We start from the raw sequence: 21,676 nt of genomic DNA, 5'->3' as shown, positions 1-21,676 counted from the left end.
TGGGGGCAATGTGTGGATTGTTGTTAGCCCCATAGGGCCTCCTTATGGTGGGGCGTAACAATAGTAAAAGCTGCTACAAGAAAACAGACAAGATGTTGACTTATAAAAGGTGGCTCCACTCTCAACTGGGTGAAGTACTTTACTGCTGAATGTTTAGGGGCTTATATGTTTCATTAGGTGGTATTTAATCTGCAGACATTTTTTTAAAATCTGGTGTTCTACAATCCTTAGGCCACAGCTCTTTAAACAATATTCCAACATTGTATTTTATACAGAAATACATTCATATGCAGATGACACATGTATATATTTTAGTAGCTGAAGTTTACATCAACATTTCTCCCCGCCAGAAAAAGGAAAAATAAACAAGTAAATTACAGGGTTTAAATACATAATTAACAAATCAATAATTGTATACAGATTGAAAAAGGTGCAGATTTTTGTACACAACATATAGTCATAGACATAGCTAGTATACCGTGTTGATGACCTCCATGCTGGATGTCATATAACTTTAAACAGCTGAGTGAAAAGACTGAGGTGATGACTTGGTATAACTCTTGCAGGCCTCTTAATTCAAGACAAAGGTCTTCTTCTACCCAGGATTGATTTAGGTCCAGTAAAGTTGCCTTCAGCTGCTGTTTTTCAGCTCTCTGATACAAGCTAGCTCACTTTGGTCCACAACAGCTTTAAAGCAAACCCAATGTTTTTACTATTCTCTTTGATACAGGAAATTCCTGTGTGTGTATTGTTTGTGTTGAGTGGGTTCAGGTCAACTTGTATGGCAGCTCTGCTTCTTGGTGGTTATTATTTTGGGGGGTGTTATTGCTTTGTGGTTCATTGTACATTCTGTATGCTACATTGATTCTGTTTCTGTATATTACTTCTCTTATATTCTGTAGGGGTCAAAGCAGTAATGCTTGCTCGTGAAGCCCAGCAGAGTTTGTCTGTTTTTCTTTCTTATGCTACGGAAAACTTGAGAACACAACTTAAATCTGGTGGAGAGTTTGCAAATTTTCCCACTACTCACACACATTAGGACACTCATTGGCCTCAAGGTGGCGCCTCAACAACCACGTTTTTAATATTCCATATATCTCTTTATCCTTTAAAAGGAAGAATGTGTGACTTTTTGACCCAGTAGATGTTGCCGTTGAGCGAAACCAAAATAAACTGCTGTTTGGCGCTGCGTCCGCTCTCCTCCAGTGACGCACCTTCAACCCCCCTCCCCTCCCATTCGCACGTTATCAAATGGAACACACCATAATTATTAAGCACCACTAGCGCAAGTAGTGGACAATTTTGTCCTTGGCTGGAGCTGCAATTGCCTGTGTCCTGCATTGTTGTGTTAGCAGGCTAATGTTAGCGCTCTTGAGTTAGCTTTTAGCTTCACACTGCACCTAAATTACACGGAATGACCGTGATCTAAAAACATGACATGACATTCAAATAAGCAGTGAGTATGTTATTCTTCCTTTCTCTAGTTCTTGACTAAAACAGCTTCTACACGCAAGGGGATGTAAACATGATGTAAACACGACTCAGACATCAACACAGTCAGCAGGACTCGTGCTTCTCGCTCATTGACATCCGTCATGACTAAGAGAGACATTTACATAGAATTAACTTGATTTCTGCTTTATTTATGTGTACGATGTTGCAGATTCTTCCTTTAAAAACTTCTTGGCATAGAGTCCAATTCTTTTTGCATTTTTTGAGCTTTCAAGTCAGAAGTCTACCATTGAGCCACTAATTGCCAATGTGGCTCAGTAATACTGTCGGTTGGGTTTGATCCCCAGCTCCTGCAGCCACATGTCTGTGTGTCCTTGGACTCTTAACGCCAAGTTGCTCACACTGCTTCATCCTTGGCGTGTGCATGTGTATGATTGGGATTAGTTAATACTGATGGACACTTTACAGAGCAGCCTCTGCCATCAGTGTGTGAAAGTGGTGTGAATGGGTAGGTGTGACCTGGGGTATAAAAAGCACTTTGAGTAGTCAAGAAAACTGCTATAGAAGCTCTAGTTCATTTACCATTTAGTGTCCTACCAGAAGAATGAGTCACCTCAACAAACTAACAAAGTTAATTATAAAATAATGTTTAATAGAAAAATAAGGATTTTTTTTCTCATTAGTCCTAAAACAAGCATCCTCACAAGACCTTTGCATTCAAATCTTTGTTTGTCTTTCAATGTAGAGACCACTGTGTTTTATGTTTAATGATAAGGCTGGTTTATTTAACACTCATTTAAATGGAATAAAAAAAGTCTGATTTTCAATTAAACTCTTCATGTTTGCGCTTTGTCTTTTTTTCAAAAGCTGATGCCCTGGAGAGAAAATCATCCCTCATGTAAAACCTTGCTCTTTTTTTTTGTGTTTTATATTTCCCATTACGTGCAATGAAATGAAAGGACAAATAATACAACACAGATTGAGAGGGACAGATAGACACAATTGCATCTTTAATTAGATTTCCGATGAGATTTTGCTGAAGAAGGACACACACAAAAAACTCTCTCAAACTCCTGAGTCAGAGTGCTTTTCACATCATGGTCCATTTAGCCCAGTAGATTTAAACTGACGGTTAATGAGCAGGATTTTTCAAAGACAGGATATGAGATTGGTTTTGTATGGAATAAAAATAAAATAAAAATCGGAATCATAGGAATTCTTGGTGTTGCTGCTTTGAAATTGAGAATTGTCTTGTTAAGCCCAGGTTAAGGGGGGGGGGGGGGGGGGGGGGGGGGGGTAATCAAACCTAGCAGCAGCTGTTGAGAGAAAAATCATTTTCTCAGAATTTTGGAAACTTAAAAATGGTTCAATGTTGTGTAACTGTTGAATTTTAAATCTGTAGTGAAAACATTTACTGCACGACTCAGGCTGAGAGAGCATTCGTCTGTGCCAGACAAAACTGTAGGCCAGCACTGCAATGTCAGAGAGAGAGGGCAATGCAAATGAAAATCAGAGTTCTGCTTGTAGAGAGACAGAGAGCACTCCAAAGAGACTGATTAACTCCAACACAAAAAATAATCTGCACATAGTGCTCCAAATATCAACACATCCACACCAATCATGACAGAGGAAACCTATCCACCAAACACAGCTGTAGAGCATGTTTTCCTGTTTGTGTGTGTGTTTGTGTGTGTATGTTTGTGTGTCTTGAGGGCTGGGATAATTACAATCTATCAAATGACTTAAACCTCTTTCTTTAGATATTAAAACCCTACTTGGCTTACTGCTTGAGCAGTCTCCTTGTGCTACTGCCTCATTTTGAAAATCATTCCTGTCATGTGGTAGCATTTTGAAAAGCCAAAACACACAAACACATCAGATAGGATGGCAACAATCTAACAGCAATAATGAACTGTTCATTTGTTGTCATGTACACGGGGATTTATAATGCTTTGACTTACATTTTGGGGAGTTGTTAGAGATTGATTTGAAAAATGTAAAGATAAATCCTACATTCCCCATATACAACTGATAGCTTCTTCCATTAAAGCAATCTTGCCTGGAAAAATCCAGTATACTTTAATGTCTACACTCTCAGCTTATAACACAGACTTTCTGCAATCGTTTTCATTTCAATCTGGAAGCTGAAGCTGTAATGAAACCAGGTTTATTTTCCCTGACTTTAGAAATCTTCCTCCCACAGAAACTTTTATACAAATGTGTCTGCAGGCTCAGAATTACTCTTTTTGATGTGTTAGCTGATATTTCACTTTTAAAGTCTGGTTCATGCCCATAGACTATATGAACAAGAAGTGGATGTAGCCTCTGGTACTGAACAGTAAAGCCAATGTCACATAATATCGACAAACACATTTTTGCAATCAGAATCTTCAAGTCTAGAGACAAAATTTTTCGCATCAGAAGTGCTCTTGTATAAGTTTGTAGTTAAGAGTATTACTGTCTAATTATGTTCAAGCGGGGCTGGTTAAATGCAGGAAACGCAGTATGAAAAGCAAATGGCCCAAATGCCTCATATCTGCATTCATGCTAAAGTACATTAACTTCATTGCTTGTAAAAACAAAAACATAGAAAATATTGAAGTCAATGACAAAAGACCCTCCTGCCCCCTTGATTCAGGACCTATGAAATCATAGAGTGGCTGTTGCTCAGTTGGTAGTCGTCTTCTCTCAACCGTAAGGTCGAGGGTTCGATCCCCAGCTCCTGCAGCAACATGTCCGATGTGTCCTTGGGCAAGACACTTAACCCTGAATTGCTCCTGCTGCTTCGTCGGCAGCAGCGAATGAATGCTTATGAATGGGATTAATTACTTCTGATGGTCTCACTACAAAGCAACCTCTGTCATCAGTGTGTGAACGGGAGTGAATGAGTAGATGTGACATGCGGTGTAAAAGCGCTTTGTGTAGTAGCGCTATAAAAGCTCAAGTCCATCCATTTACCATTTTTACATTGAGATCATGGTCCAAGTTTATGGTCCGAGTTAAAGCCTTGTGTGCTTAGTGTGCGGCTACATTTCAATTAAGCTACAAAAGCAACCTGTCCATCATAGATTTGTAGCAATGTGTATCCAACCCCTAGTCCAAATAAAGTAACTTCTGTTTTGGAAAAAAAAAGATGGTGATGGTCAAAATGCCAAGCCCTAAGGGTTCAAAATGGCCCAACCCAACCCAAGTCCTCAAGCAGATGGTTTACTGCTACAGTCTGTAGCACTTCTTACGTGTGCAGTCTTTAGAAGTGCCTCTTTAATTTAGCCGTGATGATTTTCTTAATCCCAGCCTAAGTGTTTTGTTTGTGTTATTACGTTTGAGTGTGTTTTTGAGTAAGCACTTGCATACTTGTCTTGGATTTTTTGTCAAGCAGCAGTTTGTGCTGCTGCTCTCCACAGTCGACCATCCTTAATCTATTTGAGACAGCTCAGGTCACTCAGGTACTGCGACAACAATGGTCTCGGACACTCGCTGCATATTTGGGGCCTTTTAACTAGCCGACACCTGGCAGGGGCAGCAGATGGCTGTTAACAGCTTAAACTCCTGGCAGATCTGTTTAATTCAGAGAACTTGGGTCCTCAGACTGGATTTCGGCCCAGTGAAAGGTGGCGGAAGCTCGTTTAGCTGCCATTAGGAGATGCCGAGTGTTTGGCAGATAGCGAGAGCAGCTGGCACTGTTGACAGGGGCCGACTAAGTGGCCTGAACCTTCTGCAAAAAGAGCAAGAGGGATCAAAAGGGCAACTCCTACACTACGGGGGTAGGAGCACTTGGATGGCTGTTACATCCCTTATGACATCATGAATCACACAAGAATGTCTTCATGCTTGTGTATGAATGTGACAGAAAGCGAGAAAATGTGGAGCATTAAGATGAACAGTTATTTTTGCTTTAGCAGAGAAGCAGAAAGAGACAAAAAAAGACACTCAACACATCTGCATGGTTTCTTTTTTTTTCACATGGAAAACACACACACACACACACACACACACACACACACACACACACACACACACACACGCACACACACACACGTTCTCACACTCACACACATAATCAGCACATCGTACCTCTTTTTAAACAGAAACATCAGGCTCAATATCTCTAACTGAAGAGATACATTTCCATAAAGATAATACATTCATTCCAAGCAGTGGGAAGATGAAGATTACAATATATTGATACCAGATGAACAGATTAATTACTTTATGGCTAAAACCTGAGTTGTTCCAAAGTATGTCCCGTATGAAACTGCACACCAATGCACATCAAAAAAATAAATGATGCATCATTATTCTCATATGGAGTATTATTTGCATGACTAAAGCTATGCTAATATAATCCTGTGATATATATATACACACACATTGACAGATGGAATATTCATGTTTGTGTATGATTTGAGATTATCTGAGAGGTTCAGTCAAAACACAGAACCACATTATGACAGATGAAATTCAGCAGTTTGGATGACAAAATAATTTCCTTTTCTTTCTTTTTTAATGTTTAATTTTTTATTCTGATTTAGCTTCAGTCCAGGTGTCTCTGCTTTTTTTCTAACCTGTGATAGTATGTTTATTTTTTGCCCTTTTATATTAGTTTTTGATCCTTTCTCTGAAAATGAGGAGGAGCCGAGGCACAGCATGTTTTCATTTTGTCTTCAGCCTCCTTTTCCTGCCACTCCTCTTCCTCCTCTCACAGGATGAAGCAGGATGACCGCTTTATATTTAGTTTGATGTTGTTCAGCACTACCGTTGAGCAGAGTTCAGTCATTGGATCAGTTTTATTTATTTTTTTTTTTCATTTTTATGTTCCCCGTGGCAATGGAGGGCTCAGCTCGGCCCACTCTTCAGGTTTCTTTCGTCACAACAAATCCTCATAGTCCAAGAGTTTGGAGTGCTGGCGTGTCTTCCAAAGTCGGTAGAGGCGGAAGTCAAAGTACTTCTCAATCATCTCTTTGCCTTGATTTGTAAAAGAGACAGGACAAGTATGAATCATACATGAAGGAAGCAGATTGTTATCCAGGCATACAATATTAGTGCTAAGACATAAAAAAATACTCTGCAATAAAGTAAACAGAGACAGTTGTATTGTTTTTATGATTAGCAATAGAATGCTGTAGGCTTGTGTGTGTGTCTTAGTGTGTAACATGTACACACAGTCAAATAGTGTGACTTACTCCTCTTTGGGACAAAAAGTAAAATTACATATTTGATTACATTTTAGAGTCACAATTAGGCAAGTGGTGATATATATAATAATCTTTTTTTATATAATATAATGTTCCAGCAGATATAGCTGATATATATATATATATATATATATATATAGCAGATATATATCCAGCATATATAGTTCCAGCAGACAGCTGTTCACCATGAGTCTGGTTCTGCTTGACGTCCTGTCTGTTAAAAGGCAGTTTTTTTTCTTCCCACTGTGACTTTGCTTAATGTTACTGTAAATGTGCTGAGCTTCACAATGGATTAATGTTGGGTCTTTGTGAATTAAATAACAGGAAGTACGGTCTCGACCCGCTCCCTTTGTAAAATGTCTTCAGATAACATTTGTTCGCCCTTTATAAATAAAAACTTTATTTATTGATATGTACTGTAGGTGAAATTGCTCAGACCTTTTAATTTTGTTAAACAGCATTTCTTGGTAATAGTATACATATAGTTCAGTCAGCATTACATTCACCTTTCCACTCAGATTATGTCATAAATTCATTTGAATGGGTGAATGTGGATCGATTCAACATTTCTGGGAGTCAAGAATGTAGAATTCTGAAAATCGTTCAGAAACAAAAAATTATTGCGTACATTTTTCCACTTGCTCCTAAAACTAAGAAAAGGGTTTTGTGTGTTTTTCTTCTGCGTTCATAAAGTAAGAGAATAGTGCAGCTAGGGAGGGAGAGGAAGTTGAGTGTGCCTACAAAGAAAAAGTAACATGAATTCTTCATGTTGTGCGGTGGATGCCGTGCACAAACAAGGGTATGCAGTCTGTACATCTTGAATCAGTTGCATTAAAAAAACAAGACTCCGCGAAATCATGGAATAATATAATGAAACATCATCCAATTCAATAGTGTTGGGGTGTGGTGTGGGGGGGGGGGGGGGGGGGGGGGGTGCAGGTGAGTGCACAAGCAGGATAAGAATGAGAAAAACCAGCAAACTAATGCTGGATTTATGGATTATCCTTATCATATCATTACCATGGATGTGACATGTATGTCAATCACTTTGTTTGTTTGTAGCTCAGACCCACCCTGTGCAGACAGCTCCAGCGGCGACTGAAACTCGACAGAATAAGGCCTCATCAGATTCTTCAGCTTCTGGAACAGCTGTTGGGTCGAGATAAGAAAGCACACACCAATTAATCCGACTGCACTTGGTAACACTCGCATCAGGGAGAGCCTTCATCTTCAGACACACAACACACACACACACACACACACACACACACACACACACACACACACACACATATAGAGGCTAAGTAAAGAAGGGCCATGAATCCATCTTATTGCTACCAGAAAGACATTCCTCCTGAGCAGGTAACTAGAAGGATAGGGAAATGAGAGCAAATGTTGCAGGAGTGGTTTTAGAAAAATGATCGCAATGTGAAGGGATAAAAAAAAAAGAAGAAAAAACTGCAGTTCCTCCAGCGTCCAATTCAGGCTGACTGCAAAATCCATATACTGTATAAAACATGGACGTAGTCTCAGTGATGTCACTCAGGAAATGCTGTCTCAAACTAAATTTGGTCCCTAACCTAATGTGCCATCTTTCAAGTCAGATCAGCCTCGCCCCAAATAATGCATAACTCTTAGCCTTCATGAAGTCAAAACTCCCAAGGGGTCTCCCATCTGTGTGTTTTTACAGGATTTCAATGAATACGTGGAAAGACATTCAGTGTTAAGTTGATGTTAAATTGTTGATTTGCTGATGAGAAATTTTGACAGCCAGTTTTTCAGAAAAGTCATTCTGCAACCAAACAAGTAAATTCACTGAGCTCCATCTTTGTGAGAGTTTGCTGAAGACACTACATCATATTTTGTATTGGGACCTAACCCTGTTTCTGAATCAGAGGGGAAAAAAAGATTGATCTATAGTTATCAGATTGAAATGATCAGCCTTAGTGTCTTTATGACTTTAGAATCAGAACCGTACAGAGATTGTGTTTCCAAATCGGACATTTGTTGCATTGCTTCTTTGCACATTAAAAATTGAGCCTCACTGACATGATGCTTGAGATCAGTCATGAGGGTGAGCAACAACCTGCCTGTCAGATATATCAAAGACCAAATGTGTCTCTGTTTTTTCTTTACTTTATGATGTTACATTGGAGGTGGTGAGAAAAGTGGCTTTTATTTGTACTTGTGTTTATCTTTAAAAAAAGATAAAAGAAGATGGCTTGATGCCAGATGTGCAGGAGAAATTGGTTCAGGGAGACGCAGGTGGCATGGCTTGTCTGTAGAGCAGAGAGAGCTGGAGGCGAATAACTAATCTTAAATAATGACTTGCAAGTCAGGAAGTTTTCTCTCTGTCCTGGGTGGTGTCTTACAGGCTCACACAGCGGCTGCATTTGCAGAGACAGCTGCACATTTTATGCTGACATGCTTGAAAAATCTCTGGGTCTGAACTGGGTCAGCCTGCCTCTCCGACCTGCTCCTCTGCTGTTCTACATCCTGAGCGTTTGTTTGCATTGCTGCATCTTCCAAACTGTGTTTCAAAACCAAATATATAACATTCCTCAAGTTCTGTGGTCTCCCTTACCCAAGTCTAACCTGGCTTAACCAGTACACTCAATAGGTTAACGTCTAACCTGTGTTTTTCTGGACATTACAGAGTAACTTTTCCTCCTAAATCACACATTTTATTCCGCCTTAAACTGTCCAAACTATCCTATTATGCATTTCATGTATGTATCAAGCCATTCCAGACCACCACACATTTTATCAAGATGAAATAAGCTTTTGTTGTCATAAACAAAATACACCCCTGAGTAAATCTTATTTAAATCATGCTCCACGATTTTTTTATTTTATTTTCAAAAGATAGATGGTGTTTTAATTTTCCATCTCAGCCCACAACCCACTCTATCTTAGCTGCAGGCTCATGTCAGTACTTAAGACCTTAAATATACACCCCATTAGAATATATCAGGATTAAAGTTCTCCTAAGCATAACTGCACTTATCTGTATGCAGAACATGAGAATGTGTCAGTGAGTGGGTGAGTGAGTGAGTTAGTGAATGAGTGTATAAACTTACGGTATGTGGTATGGCTTACTCTCAAGTCTGAAATCAGGAACATTTAGCTCAATATGTTGCTTAGGTATTTCAGTATATCATCTTGCTCTTAATAATTGAATTGCTGTGTGTAATTATTGTGTGTGTCGTAAGGGTTTGCTCTGGGGAAAGGTTGATTGTATGAAAAGCTCCCAAAACATTGATGCAAGTATGTAAAGAGTGTAGTTCAGTATTTTCATCGTTTGGGCTGGATGGTTTTAGGTCTGGAAGAAACTCTGATTTAAAACAGTACATGAGACTGTTAGTAGTGAAATGTTTTTTTTTAGGTACGCGGGGGATGATAAAAAAAAAGGATGCCGAAAGCGGAGGCATGAGGTTAAAGGCTCTTCAAACACAGAACAATGGAAAGTGTTTTAAATCTTCTATTTGAAATCTTTCTAAAACTCTTAATGTTATTACACCGACAATCATGTTCCCCTGCTAACATAAAAACTTAGCTGGTTTAGTTATGAAGTAGTGCATCAGGGATGGGCTCATACTGTTTAGTCACATTGACTTTCATTGAAGAAACGTTGAGCAAGGATCTACCCTTTTGCAGACGATCCCATGTTCTTCTCTGCTGACGCTTTCTGCATTGATTAAATACATTAGAGGGCTTCATTTAGAAGGGAGTCACTCCCAAATCAAGCAAAATGTCATTGTTGTAACACACAAAAATATTGTAGACAATACTTTGGTATTTCCGTCAGAGAGCCTCGACTGCAAAGCCATCTTTGAGAAAAACTGCACTGCTAGCCGGACCAAATGCCTAGTGTTAATGGCTGAGCTCAGAAATGCTTTTTTGGGAGCATATCAGCAAATCTTTGCTGCTACAGTGAAGAAATACTTTATGGAAGAGTGGAGATGATTGTAGCAGCATATAATATACATTGCATATGTGTCCACAAACTGTATTTCAATCCAGTAGCCAATGTATAGCAGGTTTACAGTCAGGGTAACATAGGATAACATATGGCAATATTTCCATGTCCCAAAATGTGTATATACACATTTTCCTGATTAAATGCAAGTAGAATTATATCTTCTGACTGTAGTTTTATAAGGACTACAGTAGAAAAGCATGTTGCGTTACTTTATCATTCTGGGATGAGGCTGAACCCCTGAAACAAAATATAAAAACACCAATATTGTTGTTTTTTGTTGTTTTGGATTGAAGCTCTTAAGACACAACTGCATGTGTTTGTTTGTGTCTGCAGGGGAGGAGATATCACTGATGTGCAGTCTGTTCTGCAGACTGCCAGCTTGTCCATCAACCCCTCAGAGATCCTCTTTATATAACAAAGCATTTTGGCAGACATGACTGGAACAGACAGTTAGGTCGGACAAACACCGCCGGCTATGACGAGCATGTGTGTCTGCCAGCATGTTGGTGTTTGTTTTTGTGTTTCTTTTGAGTGTGTCAGTGTGGTTCTCTCTCCTTTTTGTTCATGTCAGGCAGAGATGTGGCCACCACAGCTATATCCAATACCATTACACAGAGAAGTTTGATAACAGTCAACTGAGTGGGGAAGAGAAAGGGAAAACTGAGACAGCCAGTAGGATAATGTAGCTATTATCAGACAAAAAGGGATTGAAACATACACAGTGACGTTAGAGGGCAGCAAACAGGGACATGGTTTGAGGAAACACGGGAGGGAGTGAGCATAAGAAGGTATTAACTATAATGAAAAGAAACAGCGACCAAAATCTAAACCTTGGGCTTAAGACCTTTTAACGCAAAAACTGGATTTATACTGAGCGTCTCTGTGTACCAGCATTGGAATGAATTCAGAGTTCAGTGTTACATATCAGCGTTCTGGATCTGTCATACATTATTCGCATGCATACTCCACAATAATCAGTTTACATTCTTTCATTTAATTTGTGCTACGGAGCACCAAAGCGAGGATATTCCTTGACTACTAGTAAATATGAGATTACTGTCTTGTTGTTTGTATGTCAACTTGCCTTGTTTGTGTTTTTTTTTCTCGTGTACGGGCTGCTCCACACTAATTTCCCCAAGAGCGATTAATAAAGTTGTTTGAATTGAATTGCAATTTATGATATCCAAATTACTTCCGTTTACAATAAAGTCTGTAATGCTCTGTGATAAAACGGTGCCAGTCTTAGTGAGAAGAAACGTCGCAGTGGAACTGGTTTATCTAAATAATTGGATTTTTTTTTTTTTTATTCCTCACCCGAGATCCCGAGGATTTGGCATTTGTAGGAGAAAAATCAAGCCTCTTCTAATGATCACATCTCTGTTAAAGAGGACGTTCCTCTTTGAAGGAGGCGAAACTTTGCCATCTATAGTGAAAAAGTGCTGTGTCATGACTAAGGCAGGGAAAAAGAAAGGATCTCACGATAGGAATTGTATCACAACACATGGCTCACAATACGTTACCCGTTACTCTACATAATTCACTGAATTATTTAAAATGGAGCCGAGAATTTGCTGTGTTATTGAGTTAAGACTATTTACTCCGGAAGTGAAATTCTAATTCATTAGAACAACAGGTTTTCGCAACACAAATATGAAACAATACTAATACTTGTTTCGATAACATAGCAAGAAGATGTGAGCCCCAGGCACCCAAAATTGTGAATTTTCATCTCGGTAATTTAAAAAGCACAATGTGTAGCTGCAGGTCTGAGGGGACTCACAGAGACACCGTGCACAGTTTTAGAGCAGCTGCATACAAACAAAACCAAAGCACGGTGTGGAGCTGTAGAGGTGTTAATCAGTTCTAGTGTAACCACTGTGAAACAATCATCAAATAATGTCTTATTTCTTTCTTTTCATGTTTATTGACTTTAGCCATGCTCTCACGCTTCACTTCATCTGTATGACACTTGACCATCACTTCTCTCTGTCTTACTCGCGGCAACTTTAGGGTGTATGAGCCAGCCTATTAGCTGAACAGCAACATGAACAGGCATAGTGGTTGTGGTGATAACATGAATTAAAGGGTGTGTGTGTGTGTGTGTGTGTACCTTCTCTCCATTGGGGTTGCCTAGCACATAGCATCCCATTATATGGATGAGGTTTGGTTCTGGGTTGACTTTACTCATGAAGCGACTGAGCCTCCTCCAGAATCTGAACAAAGGAAAAGTTACATGGAGTCACATTTATTTTTCCTCTTCTGTGTCATCAACCTCGTGTCAACAGTTCTCGTCAATGTAGAACCAAATGGAGCACCATGGGACTTTGAAACAGAAATGTCTGACTCTCTCAGGCAGTTCTTTTTGTTCAAGCGGTGTACTTTGGCTCTTGTAAGCAAGTATTTGAACATAATCTAGTGAAGTAAAGAAACAGAAGGTGAACCTTATATCTCCTGTATATATCTTTGTAACAATTCTAACGATGGTTTCCTGGGAGAGGTGGCTCACCTAGATAAGGAGAACATTCTGCTCTTAAATTAATATAAATCAATGAAGGATATTTTCCAAAGTGCTTGATTAAACCAAGTCAAGAAATGTAATCAATAAACATCATTAAGATTGTGAAAAACAGAGTCTTGTGCTATATTTCAAAACTGTATTTTTTATACTTGTAGTTTCATGTTTTTCATGTTGTCATAAGCCTTCATAATACAAGCATGTTTGAATTTTCCTCATATTTGAGGTTCAAGGAGACATAAAGTAAGATCGAGTGGTTACGTACTGGCTCATGTCTTCCTCCTTTTCCACCTTTGCAAAGGTTGCCACTTTGTTCTTCAGTAGATACAGGTGACCCGGGCCTCCCTAACAAACACACACAGAGGAATAAAACGCATTAGCTCTATCGCAGCTGCTAATTTGCCTCTACTTAATTAAGATCTTGTGAGATTAGATCCCAAAGGAAGCTAAAGCAATGTAGCTGCAAAGGCTTCAAAGGCGACATGTATAATGTACAATTAAGCATAATAATCCCTGGCATCCATACAAAACCTACACTGTAACGAGTAATAACACTTTTCTTAATTATTCGTCTTTTTCCTCCTCACCTGACAAAAGATGAGCATCCTCCAGAACTTACTGCCTCTCCTGTAAGCTGTGAGCTTCTTGTCGATTTCCTCTGAGAGAGTGAGAGAAAAAGGTTGGATTGAAGTGAACAACAGGGACCAGGAACAGATCCAGAGAGGGGAGTATGAGGAGAGACATGTGATGATGTACCAAAAAAGGGAGCAATATGAACGGTGAACACAAAGGGAGTCTCTGGAGGGCGTGAGTTCAAGAACAGGAGCAGTAATAGACAGCAGAGACACTGATGGAAGATGGGTGTCCAAATTGAATTCAGCAGTGTGTACATATGGCGGCAGGAAAAGTCAGCCAAATAAAACAGGTCAATGAAAAACTGCAATGTGAAATCAATATGTATAAATTACTCTCTGACATCCATTCAATAAGAGTGTGAGCTCTATTCAAGCAGAGTTCATTATCATCTGAGGAAACTCAAGGGGACGCTTTCTGTTAGTGCTTCTGTCAGAAAGGGGGAGAGGATCAGTTTTAGGATGCAGAAACTCATTTTTAATAGCAGGATTAAAGTCATTTTGCAGGATTGGAATGGGTTCCAACTAAATTTGATGATCATTATTTTTAGAAGTTTGCTTGCAGCCAAAGTTTTGCCTGGAGATATTTTTCTGACCTTTAACTCCATCAGTGTTAAAAAGAGTCTCCTCAGGCAAACTACAGCACAGTCCAAGGCTCAACAACAAAGTAGACTACATTTTGTTTCAGGAACTAAAGCCTCATTTTGAATATGTTATCATAGATTTGATTTCATATAAAAATATATTCTTCTATGTTTTTGTTATAGAAGAGTGATTACTCGTGAACTTTTTTATTGTGAGACAGAGTCCATTGTTTGGATTTTTGTGTTTCTTGCCTCAAAATCCCTTGCAATTGTATTCTTATATTTCAAATGTTGTACTTTAATTGTCTTTTTTTAATTCAAAACTATACATTTTTAAATCATAACTGTATGTGTATCCTATATTCACATTTGAACTAAGTCATAATTAGTTAAAGCTCCTGTGAGGAACCTTTGGTTTGTACCGATGTTGGCGCCCCCCTGTGGACACAAAGTATTTCCTGTGCACGAAGTAGTGTATCTGACTAAAACAAATACAAAAACAGACGACTTTTTCACTCGCTTCGAATTCTTGGGAAATGTAAACAGTAAAAGTTAGTTTCTGCAGTGTGCTGGTCATCACATTGTCTTGACACCTACCGTATGATGCAGCAGGGGTTTTAAATAATGACATATAGAAAAAGTCCATCTTTATGCTGATGGTCTCAGTATTTACAGGAAATTTCTGCCTGTTTCATAAACATTGGGAAAATTTAAAGTCTTAAAAAAAAGGACTATTTACTTACCTAAAATATCGTCAAAAGTTGCATGTTCATGGTCCTAAAGAAAAACATATTTACATAAGCCATAATTATTCAATACAGTTTTTTGTTTATAATAATGAAATAAAAATGTGTATGCCTGCTACTGTATGTCCATGTCGGTTGGCACACATGTCAATGTTAGAGCGTGTACGACTCACATAAAGGATGGGAATGATGGAAGGGTCATCCCTGCGGAGTATAGTGGGAACGTATTCTGCCTTGGGCACCTTAGAAGAGATCAGCTAAAGGTGAAGGAGAAAAAGAGAAGGGGGAGGAGAGATTTATTTAAATCTGGATTTTAGGAACAGAAAGAGTCAAAGATAGTAGAACAAAGTTGGAGAAAAAGGACGAGAATGGCTGAGACATTAAAAGAAAGAGAGTACTCTTATGTTACCTAAATTGATCTTAAAATACCTCACCTGCATACTTAAATTCTCATTTATCCTCCTTAGATTAGCCTTATTGTAACCTGGGTCTCTATCAGTGGGTAATGCAAAAGTAACCATTTCCTAAAGCAGCCATTATTATCCATTGGTGCCTCGTTAATAAGGGAAAAGAAGAAAATCAATCCAGATTGTTTTCCTAAGCTTTAGCTGCGGGGTCTATAAGTGAATTTTCACAAACTCAATTACTTTAACACAGGGAGTTTTATCCAGTGTTATTATTGGCCATGTAGGGACCCTCTTAAAGCCTTAAACAAAATAACCATGATGTCATCAACTATCCATCCATTTTCTTCAACTTCCAAGGTTGGGTCGCTGTGGCAGCAAGGGCAATAAGTCCACCCAGACTTCCCTCTCCCCAGAAATGTTTTCCAGCTCCTCCTAGGGGATTCCGAGGCATTCCCAGGCTAGATGGGATATATAAGCCCTCCAGTGAACTCTGGGTCTACTCCGGGGTCTCCTCCCAGGTGGGCGTGCCCAGAAGACCTCCAAAGGGAGGCGTCCAGGAGGCATCCTGATCAGATGCCCAAACTACCTCAACTGGCTCCTTTGGATGCGAAGGAGTGGCGGCTCTACTCCGAGCTCCCCCCGACTGTCTGAGCTCCTCATCCCATCTCTGAGGCAGAGCCCAGCCACCCTCTGGAGGAAACTCATTTCGGCCACTTGTATCCGCAATCGAACAAAGATCGACCGGTATATCGCGAGCTTTGCCTTCAGGCTCGGATCCCTCTTCTCAACAACAGTCCAGCACAACGCCTGCATTACTGCTAACGCTGAGCCTATCCGTCTGTCAATCTCACAGTCCATCCTACCCTCACTCGTGAACAAGACCCCGAGATACTTAAACTCCTTCACTTGGGTTCTTGATGTCATCAATATGATTACCATATCTTTTTTTATCTTGCTCACTACAGATTTACAGCTGATGCATTTTGGGGTTGGGGAGTTTCAAAGACATGTGCTTTCCAGGAAGGGATGGGATAATGAAGGATCTTTGAGTTGCATTGTGGGAAATGTAGGATACCTAATCTTCTGGGGACCTTATCTACCCCAAAGTTAGAACATTTCTGCAGTTATATAACATTTCCCTGTAAGTCAATACATTTTTAATTTGGTGTAACCATCTGCTGTTGACAACAGTTGTGATCCCTTACTATGATTTTCGGAGGTACAAAGTCGTCTCCTTCACAGGCCAGCCGCTCCATCTCTCTCTCCTCCTCCCAGTCTACATTGTCATCAACGCCCCCTTCATCCAGAGGACCACAGGAGGCTTGCAAGTCTCCACCTGGAAGAAAACATATATCACACATATAAGGAAAAAGACTGTGGCAATAGGCAGACGTGTGAGGTAGGAGGCAAGAAAAGTCACACGCAGAAAAACTGAAAGTGAAGGTAGATTGTGGTGAGAGGTGAGGGTGACAGAGAAAGGATGGGGTTTTTAATAATGGTGGTGATGTATAAGAACATGATAGATGTAACAGGGAAATGCAATGACAGCTGGCAGAAGCAGAAAAAAATGACAGATTATGATATAGCAGCAGCATTTCTGCCATAGAGAGATATGAAAACAGGGTTTAAAGGGCGGCTATTCTTAGAAGGGAAGGTGTAATGAAGCATCAAGTCTTTCTTTTTGAATCACAATCCACATATTATTATCACACTGTGTTTTGACAATACTTAGATAAGAACAGTTTGTTTGTTTCGTACTATTTTTAGTTAAAGCGTCACTAAAATGCTTACATAAAAGTATTAATCAGAACTGAGAAGCATAACTTATTTATTATTAAATATACTTGCTTGTCATTCAATTAAACCTGTACTGGTCCAATCTTGTATATTTGCACTAGACATAGAGATTGTGGGGTAATACAATGTTCAAACACCATGTTCAAGCTTGCATTAGGTGTCTTAACAGTAAAACAATTTTTCAAAATATGGTGAAATAATAATAATTATTTTTTTCATAATTGAATGCAAGCATGTGCAAACATAGTTTATGTAATGTATGTGGCTGTGCTTGAAAATCTGAGGCATTTTTACAACCTGCAAACTTTTTATAAATACAGTACAACCTGCACATTGGGTTAAATTTCTGTTTACATTGCTGTAGCCTATTTAATTAATATGCTCCAAAAATAAATTTAATTACAATGTTAGTTTAAGGCATGAAATGTAATGGCGTCATATAAGTAAAAATATCCTCTTATTTCATTTTCCTGCGTATATTATATCTTATTTCCATCTATATTGATTTGTGCTAATGAATTATAAGAGGATAATTCAAAACTCTCAAATAGATGCAATTAGCCTCAAATATCCATTATCAGTCAGTGTCTATTTCAAAGGTTCTGTAAACATTCTAATGAATATAACTCAAAAAAGGGAAACAGCACTTTGAAAGGGGGTGTTGAAGCAGAACAGAATGGAAAAAAAAAAAAGGAAAATGACAAGCAAGACTGAGAATTAATGTCAGCCCTCCAGAGAACAATAGCTTTGCCTCAGATAAGAAGAATGAGGCATCAAACAAACCATTACACTGTCATCAATACTTCATCTATCTTTCATCACACTCTGAAACACTGAAGATGGAGGTGGAGAAAAACATAAAACCACAGCGACACCAACATAGACACACAGCAAACATGCAAACCAGTGTTGATTCCCATACCCAAAGCCTTTTTAGAAACACGTGGACACACGTCACACACGTCCTTGCACTCAGACACTCAGACACCCATCTACACTCAGACTGAGACACACACTCCCAGTTTGGAAGACATACTCACAGAACGAGAGAGCGTCACAAAGTTGGAGAAAGACCCATGGTCATAAGGAGACAGATGGACAGGGTCAAAGTCACAGCAGAGACAGTCAGTTTGGACGTGTGAACGATTGTTTAATGTGTGAACGTCTGAGGATTTAATGTGTGCTCTTGATCTGCCAAAACCAGGAAGTGGCTATAAAACTAGAGTGACAAAATGTGACTTTCATATCAGAAGTGCTGTATATATGGGATTTGTCTGTTTTTTGTTGCAGATGCTTTGGTAAAGGCTTGATGAAAGGTGGCTTTAACAATAACTACCACTATCAATAATAAAATCACTGTTAAATACAAGTCATGTAATGCTGCCTGCCAGTTGGCCATATAGCAGCCTGTTAACTAGACTTATACGAGAGCTCATGTTTAATGTTCTCTGGCAGATGTGTCTTAACCCCATTCTGTCCCTTTTTGGGCCAATATCAATCCTTCATCTAATATGGGTCAGGTTTGATGACTCTGCAGAGAAGCGCCATTGTGGCACCAAGTGAACAACCAATATGGCTGCTGCTGAATTTGAATGATCTTAATCTGCTATCACAACAGTTAAAAAAACCCATAAAAACTTCAACATTTGTTTTCCTAATCACTGACAACTACATCTTGTTTTTCCTAACATTGATATGTGATTTTGAAGTCAGAGCCATATGAATCTAACATTGGAACTAGCTCTCTAGCCAAGCAGCCTGCTGCTACCTCACAGATCTCACACTAATGGTTTTTAAGATCCATCAAACTTTTGACAGAGGCAGTTTAGTCCATGCCCATTTATTACAACTATTAGGGCAGCATTTTAAATAACAGATATTTTGAGAATTGAGTCCTAAAGTGCTTATAATACAGTAATAAACATGTTAAGAATAAAGTGGTTATATTACATGAGCAAACACTTAATATGACACAAAAAGTCAAATTATTACAAGATTAAAGTCCAAATGTTAGGTTATGATCAGCCTCTATGTTATTTTGAATGTTACACCTTATTTTAGTTAAACTATGACTTTATTATTTTAATATTAAGACTTTTTACTTTTACTTGAATCTCAGATATATATATATATTTTTACATTTTAATGAGTATAATTTGCTCCATCATAGTTTATAAGGCTTGGAATTCATAATTTAATCATGAGTGAATTCAGAGGTTACTCACTTGTTATGTCAGGCTGGATATAACGCCATGCAAGTTACTCTTTGGATAAAATGGTACAAGAAAAGGTGTAAAACAAATGACAAAAAGGACATGTGTACAAAACTGTAAGAGTAACTACTAATGCCAAATCATTACATATGGAAACAAGTATAGTTCCTGTTGATAGTACATTGTCAAACAGGGCCCAAAAATAATGAACTTTACATCAGTACTTGCTTGTAAAAAGTACTGTGTTACTGTGATTTACACTGATGCAGTTGGAGGTATTTACTGTAAGTATCTGACAGGGTCCTGCTCTTTGTTGATACAGTTCCTTGGTTGACCTCTATTTCAGGCTACAAATGATATGGCCTGAACCAGCTGAATGCAGCTGTACTGGAAGTCGGCAGCTCGTATATCAAAGTGCTGATTACCAGTCCTATTTTATGGCAATGCTGTTAAGTGGCTTTCAACACAGTATGAGCCACTTGTCTGCTGAAATTAATTAATAACGAAAAGTTCTGAGCAAGCAGAAAGTAAATGGGAGCTTATCAAGCTAAGAAATAAATCCAATGGAAGTGCCTAAATCTGCAGTTACTTAAGTGGCCAATAGGGGAGGCTGCAAAAGTGAGTGCATTCCCATACCGCCCCATATCAAACTGCCAAACATTACAGTCGTATCAAATATGTTCAAAGCCAAGTCTAAAAAGCTGTTTTGGTTCTTTACCTAATTTTCCTAATTATGAAAACAGTGTGGGTTGAGGTTTAACAAAAATAACCAGTTTAAATTGAGTTAAGCCTGTAAGTTATGCATAATAAAGGGCGTGATTACTTTGAGTGGCAAGTGGGTGCTGCTTACTGTCTGCAACGTGTCACTGCTGCTTATTCTGTCACTGGACTTATTCTCTTAGCTGCGTCTGTGTTGTTGGTGGCTTATAAGGATTTTTTCATACAAATGTTGGGTAAATAATATGGAGTGCTTTGCTCTTTATTGAACTAACAGGCCATCAAGAAGTCTATGCTCCGGTGTTTTCCATCAAATACAATTAGACTATTATGTTAGAATTTAGTTGCGGGCATGCTGTGCTTGCAATACCTGGCTTGTTGAGTCATTCAGTGTTACATATTTATATGTTCCCCACAGTGATGGTAGCAGGCCACGGGTATGTTAGAGCTAATTGTTTTATGTGAACAGATATCTGTTGTTCATGTCATTAACTCTCTTAGCTTTTTCAGTCTCTGGTCAACTCTGGTCAGCAACCACCACAAATGCAGAATAATTATGTGGGAAACACTGTACAGTAGTTGACTAGCTCACCCTACAGCTAATTAATTAGCCACGAGAACAAAATAGCTTTACAAACTTGAGGTTTGCTGACCCCTTGTGCTCTCCATCCCCACCGTATAGCTAAGTGCAAGGCTTCCAAAACGGCAGTCAAAAAAACAACAGGTGACATCACGGTATAGCTACATCAATTATTAATGCAGTCTATGGGTTAAAACCTCTATTCCCCTCAGGTGTATGTCCTTGTCAGCTCTCAGACATCCCTGGTGGCTTACTATTCCAATGTGAAATATCATGAGCCATCTCAACATACACACCAACAAAAAACAATACTGAACATCCATGTTTGCATTGTCAAGTTTGCAAGTTAGACTTAGATTTTTCTTTATTGTCACTTACGATAGATTGTACCTTACAGCGCAGATCAGAACGAAATTTCGTTGCAGTAGGCTCGTTGTAGTGCAGGATAAAACAGCAGCAAGTATTTACATAAAAAAAATAAAAAAATAAGGTGCAAATATAAATAGGTACAAAAAGAAGCTATGTATAAAATTACTATAAAAAAAATAAATATATTGCACATGTGTAATGAATATATTATATTGTATTGCACAGTCCAGTGAGGTAGTCCTGTGTGGGTGTTAGAGGATGGGAATGGAGAGATTCTTTTTTTTGTGTTCAAAAGTCGTATGGCATGTGGGAAGAAGCTGTTGCAGGAGTTACTTAAAGGTTAAATACTTTTTTCGTCAGTTTTATTGCAACATTTATGTCTAGCCATTTTTGTCTATGATCTGAACCTGTTTGTCTGTGTTTGTGTGTGTGTGTGTGTGTGTGTGCGTGTGTGTGTGTGTGCACGTGCCTGTGTTCTGTGTGAACT

At 38.9% G+C, this 21,676-nt stretch overlaps 1 protein-coding gene across 1 annotated transcript in view; it reads right to left on the bottom strand.

Annotated features, from left to right (window-relative positions):
• Positions 1–2,749: 2,749 nt before the first annotated feature.
• nsmfa (NMDA receptor synaptonuclear signaling and neuronal migration factor a) overlaps positions 2,750–21,676 on the bottom strand; it is a 49,218-nt gene continuing 30,291 nt past the window's right edge. The window contains 8 exon segments of the mRNA XM_061061472.1: positions 2,750–6,417; positions 7,721–7,796; positions 12,740–12,842; positions 13,410–13,489; positions 13,732–13,802; positions 15,104–15,137; positions 15,280–15,363; positions 16,719–16,849. Coding sequence (XP_060917455.1) covers positions 6,320–6,417; positions 7,721–7,796; positions 12,740–12,842; positions 13,410–13,489; positions 13,732–13,802; positions 15,104–15,137; positions 15,280–15,363; positions 16,719–16,849 — 677 coding nt within the window. The 3' untranslated portion in view covers positions 2,750–6,319.

This window comes from Labrus mixtus, chromosome 17 (assembly GCF_963584025.1).
Source record: "Labrus mixtus chromosome 17, fLabMix1.1, whole genome shotgun sequence".
Classification (NCBI taxonomy): Eukaryota; Metazoa; Chordata; class Actinopteri; order Labriformes; family Labridae; genus Labrus; species Labrus mixtus.
The sequence above is the reverse complement of the archived record's forward strand: the minus strand, read 5'-3'. Positions and strand labels throughout refer to the sequence as shown.